We start from the raw sequence: 8,434 nt of genomic DNA, 5'->3' as shown, positions 1-8,434 counted from the left end.
TTCCCCGAGATCCAGGTCTTCTCTTTACGGACGTGTTGACGCATGCTCACGGGAAGATCCTGCGAAGTAATCACGAGAGCTCATCCGGCTCCATGTCTCGAGCCGCTCTTAATGTCACAGGCCAAAGTCCGCCTGATATTGTGGAGCCTTCAAAAGCCTTCCTCCCTATCCAAGAAAGGCATACGACCCAATTTGGTTTAGGCCCAACATGCCAAGGTGTCACCATCCTAGTTTTATTTACGCCGATAGTGGTGGATGTCGCCGGCTTGTCCTAGGACGGATCCATCATCGACCTGATGTCCACATGCACCGTTCTGGCTAGAGGCTCTGACGAGGAAGGGCAGGGCATGAGAGATGGCGGCGCCTTGAGTCCCATGAGCCGGCTCGTGTCCCATGCCCTACTCTACCTTGCCGGCGATGGGACCAACACTCTGGGGAGCGCAACCGGCCGCTGGACAAGCTCCGTTTAAAGATCGGTTTATGTTATATGAATTTGATGTTTCTACTTTGAGATGTCCGATTGTAGAATCAAATATTTAAGGCGTGATCGGTCACTGTCAGCGAACGTGCCCGGTCACGTCTGCGGGCGTTTGAAGGGTCGGATTTGCTGGCTATAGATGCTCCACGAACGTGTCCGGTCACGTCCGTGAACGTTTGAAGGGTCGGATTTACTGGCTGTAGATGCTCTTACCGTACACCTACATGGGCATTAGAGATTCAATAGATGGCATCGTGACCAAAATATGTTTGGTGTTATTAGCTGTAATATTTCTCTAGCAGCTGTTGCGTTTCGGCGTAGTCTACCCTTGCGTTTTCTCTGGAAAAAGGATTGACATCCACTGTTTTCCGCGTTTGTAAACGAGAGAATTGCCATGATAAATTGCAGCTTTTGCAGAACTTCCAGAAAATTTCTTGTGCAATTTCCGCGAGATCCCTGCCCTACAACCATTGTAGGAGAAGTTGGTACTTGCTGCCCTACATTACTTCCAGAACTTTTTAGGTCCTAGAATCACCTTACAATACCACCATTACTTTCATCATCGAGCAATTCTCATCATTGTAGGAGAAACCCCAAAGGGGAAAGAATAGATACTGATGCTGCTATACCAACTTACCAAAGCATATCCATCCTAAGCTACGGGTTCAGCTGCCGGCTAAACGCGGTCTTCGCGGTCCGTGGCACGTCGTCAAAGTTCTCCACCCCGTTGCTCTCCTGCCACGGCGAGGTTTTCGTGCCAAGGAGCGGCGCCGAATCCTTCTCGCTCATCTGCAAGGGCACACGCCGGTTAAAACCTTGTCATACGCCATTCCAGATTCAGATACAAACGTATCAGGAAAAGTACGGACCTGGGTGTTGACCGGCAACGTGGCGCCCTCGGTCTTCTTCCTGCTCTCGGAGACGGAGAAGAAGGAGTAGAGGCCCATGCCGAAGATGGCGATGAGGATGCCGGCGAGGTTGCGGAGCGTGAAGGGGTCTTTGAGGAGGACGTAGCCGAAGGAGAGGATGAGGCACGTCTTGAGGTGGCCCAACACCTGGTACGTCACTGGCGACGTCGTGCCGATCACCAGGAAGGTGCTGAAGTTGACGGACACAGCGATCCCGCACGACATTAGGATGAACACCTGCGCCAGAAAATTTGTTCAGCGCAGCTCAAATTTATTCATCTTTTACATCATGTTCAGTTCTTGCTGCTGCTGCACATATAGCACGTACCACGACTTCGAATGTGTACTCGAACGCGAAGACGTCCTTCTTTGTCAGGAGCTTGTCGACGAAGGGGCCGGTGATGAGCAGCACAGCGGATTGGTACAGGGAGGACTGGTACAGTAGCTGAGTGGAAGACACCTTGAGCCTCCTCTGGATCTGGTTGGTCAGCTTTGTTCAAGGTCAAGGAAGATGACATGAACACAAGTATTCAGGGTGCAACTGCAAATGTGTAACAGGTTAACAGCTAGCTTAGATAGCTTGAGTTTCATGCAGGGGCAGAGCAGAAGGATACGATCTGGCAGACACAGGTCGCAGCGATGGTGAGCACTGCGATGATCGAGCCGAGGAGATTGAGCTGGAGATCGGTGACAGATGCGATGCCAACTCCCAGGAGGAGGACCATGAGAGAGGCCTTGATGCTCTGGCTGCACAGTTAATGAATGTGGAGCATGAGAAACGCTGAATTTGCTTCAAGATGATCAGGAAAAAGCCCAATGCGAGAAGGAATCTGAGAATCACCTGAACTTCTTGCTCAGAAAGATGGTCTCCAAGAGCATGGTGAATGGTATAATAGCCAGCTTGGTCATCTGTAGCAAAACAAACACAGCAAATCCACGAGTAAGAAAACAAATGAAATGGTACTGTATGAGCTATCATCAGCAGTCTGGGTAGCTTGCCTGGTAGAAACCAACTGAGTTGAAGCCAAGGCAAAGGTTGAGGAGGCCAATGGAGATCCCATTGAGAAACCCAAAGGAGATGACAGTCTGCGCGTCGATTGGCTTCGGCTCAAAGAAGCGCAGGCGCTGCGCTATGTGGAGCGTGCAGAAAGTCACCAGCAGGTGCCAGCTTGTCAGTGTCGTCGCTGCATATCGAAATTTGAAGCAAACACAAATCAGAAAGTTGTAAGATCGAAATGTCCTTTTTGTGCACTTGATGACAAAAGTGTCGGACGCAGTAAGCAGCAGCAGCACTGAGAGTCTGAAACTCTGAAAGTTGTACTAACCGAAGTAGAAGTTGAGGGTGCTCATGAGGTACTTGTTGCAAATGACAATGGCTACTGACGACGTGACCGAGAGGCCCAGCGCGCCGGCGACGCCCATCTGGGAGCCCCCGCCGTCGGACGACATCTCCTCTTCGTCTTCTGAACCGCTTCCTCCCTGTCCTGTCCCTGGTGGTAGATCAAGGCCCAGTTGGTGAATCACAAGCTATATGATATACACTCCCTGGAGTAGTAGGAGCGAGCAGAAGATGGTTAAGTTGACAAATTTTTATAGTACGGTTATCCGTCAGGGAACAACGTGAGTTCGCCTAGGGAAACGAAGCGTTGACATGGGCACCGCAGAAAATCATTGCCACGTTCAAGCAGTGACACGAATTAAAGTTTCACGTGGCTTAGTCTGTATAATAAGAGCAAGTATAGTAAGCCTGAGTCAGCAGGCTATAAGCTGTCCAGATTAGCAAAAATACTAGCTGGAGGAGAGAGAAAGTTGGAATGAGGAAGAGGCCGGCGCTTGGGCAATCGCCCGGCTGTAGCACTGCACTCGAGAGAAAAGAATGCATGCAGGGGCTGAAGGCTGACGCTTCTTTCCCTCTTCCAATCAAATGCGTTTGCATTCTTACCCATGCATGCAAACATTAATTGCTACAGCCAACTTACACGCCAGCCTTATTATATGCGATTTTTTTCACAAAGGCTATATATGACATGGCATGAGTACAGAGCCAGCTGCCGGCTCTTCTATTAACCATGCTCTAAGCATTCTGCGAGTGCTACCACACAACAGTTATCAGCAACACCAACACTACAACAGACAGTGGCATGGGCGAATAGTAGTACACAACTGGGACAAGGCAAAGGCAGCTTTGAAGTGTCAAATTCGAGTGTTTCGTACTACTGATGACTGGTCTGCACATTCGTTGGGTGGTCACATCAGAGCATAGAATGGACTGTTAGGCACATCGACTACTCCCAGAAAATGCTACGGATGAGTATTATACGTCTGAATACTCACTTGTCACCAGCCACCACGTGTGTGACAGCTCACTGAGTACTCCTTGGTTTGACTTAGCATGGAAACTGGAATTTGAATGTTAATTCCTCCGTGAAATGCTGTCAATAATTCGTAAACCTTTGTCGTCCGTAATTAAGGTGTTGATATGCAAATGGAATAGTTGAACCGGCGAATAAAACCTATAATTATTTGTATCACACAAACATACTACTCCAATAGAAAGTGTGTATTGCTGGACTAAACATTACACCCTCTGTAAACTAATATAAGATTTTTTAGATCAAACTAATGTAAAAGCATTTAGATCACTAAAGTAATGATCTAAACGTTCTTATATTAATTTGCGGAGGGAGTACTATATACAAAGTTTGAATCTGAATTGAAGTGTACGGGCCTTTATCCCGGGGAGATCATGCAAGTTGCTTAACCATGTTTAGTTAATGCATGTACAAGTCAAACCTTAGCAGAGAGAGGAAGACAGTACAATCTCCAGATCGGATGTTGTAGAACTTGGGATCCAATGCTATAATTATCAGTTTCGAGGTGCAACAAAGCGCAAGCAATAAATCCGGTCGCGCCATTTGCTCTGTGCAGAAGGCAATTAGAGTTGACCCAACTCTCCTTATCACCCGGAAGAAGAAGAAACAGGCGGAGATATTTCCATCCGGACGGACGGACGGCGACACCTGCCAACAATTGGGCTCACACTATAGTAGGACAAACGGGGGAAGTATCCCTGGCCAGTTCAGCGCGCCGCCACGCCAGCCACCGATGGACGCCACGTGCCAGGGCGCAGTTGGCTCGTGGCATACACTCGAGCACGCACGGCGCCGGCGAGGAGGCCAGACGAAACGCGCGCGTCCCGTCCGTAGCAGGCGGCGGCGCTGGCTCTACTCGTCCGGTAATCTAGCGGCGTAGCAGTGCTGTGGTAGGGCCGGCAAACACGTCGCGGATTCTGCGGAGAAGCAGCACCGCTGCCGCCGCCGCCGCAAATGGGGCGACTGATCGGCGCTGCCCAGACGGCCAGCCGATAACTTGGCTGCAATCGACCAAAGAACAGAGAGTGCCTTCCCTTGGATCGATCGTAAGCAGCTACGCTGTATTGCTACCCTACGCGGCCCAGCAGATGAGATTGGAAAACCCAGTGAAACGAACAGACGCACGTACGTACCTCTCGGCTCTTGCTCGATCAGTTGGCGTGATGCCGGTCCACGTCCTCCGCCGGGCCCCGAGATCCTCAGTCCAGGGAGATGCAGCGCCTCCGCCGAGATTTCCCGATCGGGAGTTCGGGACTAAGGTGGGGAGGGAGAGGAGTCGTCGAGTTTCTCCGCGTGTCTCCGGGGAGGAAGAAATGGTTGGTCTTCTCAACGGCAGTTTGTTCGTGGGCTGTGCCTAGCTGTTGCTGTTGGTGTGATCAGTTGGGTGGAAAGTCTTAGAGAGGCGGGGGAGGGTAGGTGGTGAACAACTCAGGCGCCCGCCCGCCCCGCCGTCACAATCATCGTCGGCTCGTCGCTTCGCCTCCGACGCCCTCACCCTCTAGGAAGTGGGGCCTGCCTTTGGTACACGCATCCCACGCACGGCTACTCTCTGGGTTAGTACGAATTTGGGTCCCTGGTGGAAGAAATGTGCCAGGCATTAACTTATTGATTCAAATAAAAGTGTGGAGGAGGAGAGTACAGGTTTTTAAAACACAGGACAAGCGTCTCTATATACGCACATACACTCATTCCTATGAACGTACGTACGCACATCTTAGAGCATGGTTAATAATACAGCCAGCTGATGACTATATGATATTGACATGTCATCTATAGCTAAGGTTATAGTCAGCACGTACAATAGTTAAGGTGCTACTCCCTCCGTCCGGGTTTATTAGGCCTAAAGACAACTTCTCTTAGACCAAGACACATAGTAATTTGCTCACATTAATTCTTTCACTCCACTCTCAATGCACTCTCTCACATGTATGCAGCCAATGAAAAAACACACATGAAGTGTATTAATTTTTCAGCCATGGCACCAACAACAATAGCTTTCAATGTAACCAATGAAATGGTTGCATGCATGCACCTTTCCAACGCGGGGCCTTATAAAAGTGGACATGCTTGTGATGCTAAGAGGCCTAATAAACCCGGACGGTGGGAGTACTTTATTAATGCATGGTCCACATCCCACTCTCACATAGTGCCTATGAGCACGCGTTGTAGCTGGCTCTTTAGGCTGGTCATAGTGGAGAGTAATTTAGACTAGTGTCATATGCATGACACTAGTCTAAGTTACCACCTCCATAGTGCAAAGTAACATAGTAGTAGTGTCATAGTTGGCTCCTCTTCTTTCTCTTCTTCTCTCCCCTCCATGTCAGCAGAAATATAATATTTTAACTCTTATAGCCCGCTTACATAAGCTTATTGTACTTGCTCTTATCTTATGAGCACCTTTGAGAGATTGAACCGACACATCATTTTGAGATTGAATCGATATATTTACTTAATGAAACACAAATTTGAAATATTTTGAAAAGGTTAAGGAGTTTCAGAGTAAAGTAGAGAATAATCGTAACAAGAAGATAATTTTTTTATGATCTGGTCGTGGAGTTGAATATTTGAGTTACGAATTTGGTATGCATTTAAGATAATAGGAAATTGTTTCACAACTTACGCCATCTGGAACATCATAGCGTAATGGTGTGTCCGACGTAATCGTAGTCTCTAGATATGGTGTGTTCTATAATGTTTATTACTCTGTTGAGACGACACCTTATGCATTGTGGTTTGGCAAGAAATATAAGTTGTCATTTCTTAAAGTTTGAGGATGTGGCGCTTATGTCAAGAGGCTTTAGGCTGATGAGCTCGAACCCAAAGTGGAGAAATGCATCTTCATAGGGTACCCTAAAGAGATCATTGTGTATATCTTCTATCACAGATCCAATGGCAAGATCTTTGTTGTCAAGAATGTATCTTTTTTACACAACGAGTTTCTCTAGAAAGAAGTGAGTAAGAGGAAAGTAGAGCTTCACGAAGTAATCGTATCTTCTCTCAAATTAGAAATTATGCAACACAGAAAGATGTTCTTGTGGTGTCTTCACCAACTAGAGAGGAAGGTAATGAAAATGATCATGAAACTTCAAATCAAGCTATTACTGAACTTCGTAGGTCGACCAGAACACGTACCGCCCCTGAATGGTATGATAATCATGTCCTAGAAGTCATGTTGTTGGACAACGGTGAACCTACGAACTATGAAGAAGCAATGATGAGCCCTGATTCAGACAAATGGCTAGAGGCCATGAAATCCAAGATAGGATCTATGTATGAAAACTAAGTATGGACTTTGGTGGACTTATCCGATGACCGAAAGGCCATTAAGCACAAATGGATCTTTTAGAAGAAGAATAGAAGATGGGCTCTAATGGTAATGTCACCGTCTATAAAGCTCGACTTGTTACAAGGGGTTTTCAACAAAATTTAAGGGGTTGACTACGATGAGACTTTCTCACCTATAGCGATGCTGAAGTCTGTTAGGATTATGTCAGCAATTGCTGCATTTTTCGACTATGAAATCTGGTAGAAGGACGTCAGAACTATGTTCCTTAATGGTTTCCTTAAGGAAGAGTTGTATATGATGCAACGGGGAGGTTTTGTCGATCCTAAGGATGCTAATAAGGTATGCAAGCTCTGGTGATCCATTTGTGCACTAGTGCAAGCATCTCGGAGTTGGAATATTCACATTGATGAGGTGATCAAAGCCTTTGATAATCCACGGATATGGAAAAGTTTGTATTTACAAGAAAGTGATGGGAGCTCTGTAGCATTTCTAATATTTCTTGTGCATGACATATTATTGATTGAAAATGATACAGAATTTATGGAAAACATAAAGAGTTATTTAAACAATAGTTTTCTAAGAAAGACATGGGTGAAGCTGCTTACATATTGGGCATCAAGATATCTAGAGATAGATCAAGACGCCTTATAGGACTTTCACAAAGCACGTATCTTGACAAAGTTTTAAAGAAGTTCAAAATGGACCAGTCAAAGAAGGGGTTCTTGCCTATGTTGTAAGGTGTGAAGTTGAGTAAGACTCAAAGCCCGACCACGCCAGAAGAAAGAGAAAGAATGAAAGTCGCCCCCTAGCCTCAGCCATAGGCTCTATCATGTATGACATGTTGTGTACCTGACCTGATGTGTGACTTTCCATAAGTTTGGTTGGGAGGTACCAGAGTGATCCAGGAGTGGACCAGTGGGCAGGGTTCAAAAATATCCTCAAGTACCTAAAGAGGACTAAGGAAATGTTTCTCGTTTATGGAGGTGATAAAGAGCTCGTCGTAAACTGTTACATCGATGCTAGCTTTGACACTGGCCCGGGTGACTTGAAGTCTCAAACCGGATACATATTTATTTTGAATGGTGGAGCAGACAGTTAGAGTAGCTCCAAGCAGAGTGTGGTAGCAGCATCTACATGTGAGACGGAATATATAGTTTCTTCGGAAGGGACGCATGAAGGAGTCTAGATGAAGGAATTCATATCCGATTTAGGAGTGGTTCCTAGTGCATTGGATCCCATGACTATCTATTGTGAAAACACTAGCGTCATTGCCTTTGCAAGGAGCCCAGATTTCACCAGAAGACCAACCATATCAAACACCATTTCAACTCCATCATTGATTACATCAAGGAAGGAGACATAGAGCTTTGCAAAATTCATATGGATCCGA

General features: G+C 46.7%; 1 protein-coding gene across 1 annotated transcript; it reads right to left on the bottom strand.

The window, feature by feature from the left end:
• Positions 1–840: 840 nt before the first annotated feature.
• Positions 841–5,237, bottom strand: LOC123045902 (UDP-xylose transporter 1). Its single transcript, XM_044469144.1, has 8 exons — positions 4,892–5,237; positions 2,712–2,876; positions 2,386–2,570; positions 2,228–2,295; positions 2,001–2,133; positions 1,715–1,876; positions 1,348–1,623; positions 841–1,267 (listed from the first exon to the last, which is right to left on the bottom strand). Exons 2-8 carry the CDS (start codon positions 2,833–2,835, stop codon positions 1,136–1,138), a joined length of 1,080 nt encoding a protein of 359 aa, XP_044325079.1. The 5' UTR covers positions 2,836–2,876; positions 4,892–5,237; the 3' UTR covers positions 841–1,135.
• Between the last annotated feature and the right edge of the window lie 3,197 nt (positions 5,238–8,434).

Source organism: Triticum aestivum, chromosome 1A, assembly GCF_018294505.1.
Source record: "Triticum aestivum cultivar Chinese Spring chromosome 1A, IWGSC CS RefSeq v2.1, whole genome shotgun sequence".
NCBI classification, from domain to species: Eukaryota; Viridiplantae; Streptophyta; class Magnoliopsida; order Poales; family Poaceae; genus Triticum; species Triticum aestivum.
The sequence above is the reverse complement of the archived record's forward strand: the minus strand, read 5'-3'. Positions and strand labels throughout refer to the sequence as shown.

Bases quoted from the DNA above. Each gene is read 5' to 3' on its own strand.
- LOC123045902 (XM_044469144.1), bottom strand. From the start codon at position 2,835: ATGTCGTCCGACGGCGGGGGCTCCCAGATGGGCGTCGCCGGCGCGCTG. The intron at 1,877-2,000 runs GTATCCTTCTGC...CCTTGAACAAAG, and splicing joins CGACCTGTGTCTGCCAGATC to CTGACCAACCAGATCCAGAG. The intron at 1,268-1,347 runs GTCCGTACTTTT...GTGCCCTTGCAG, and splicing joins CGTTGCCGGTCAACACCCAG to ATGAGCGAGAAGGATTCGGC.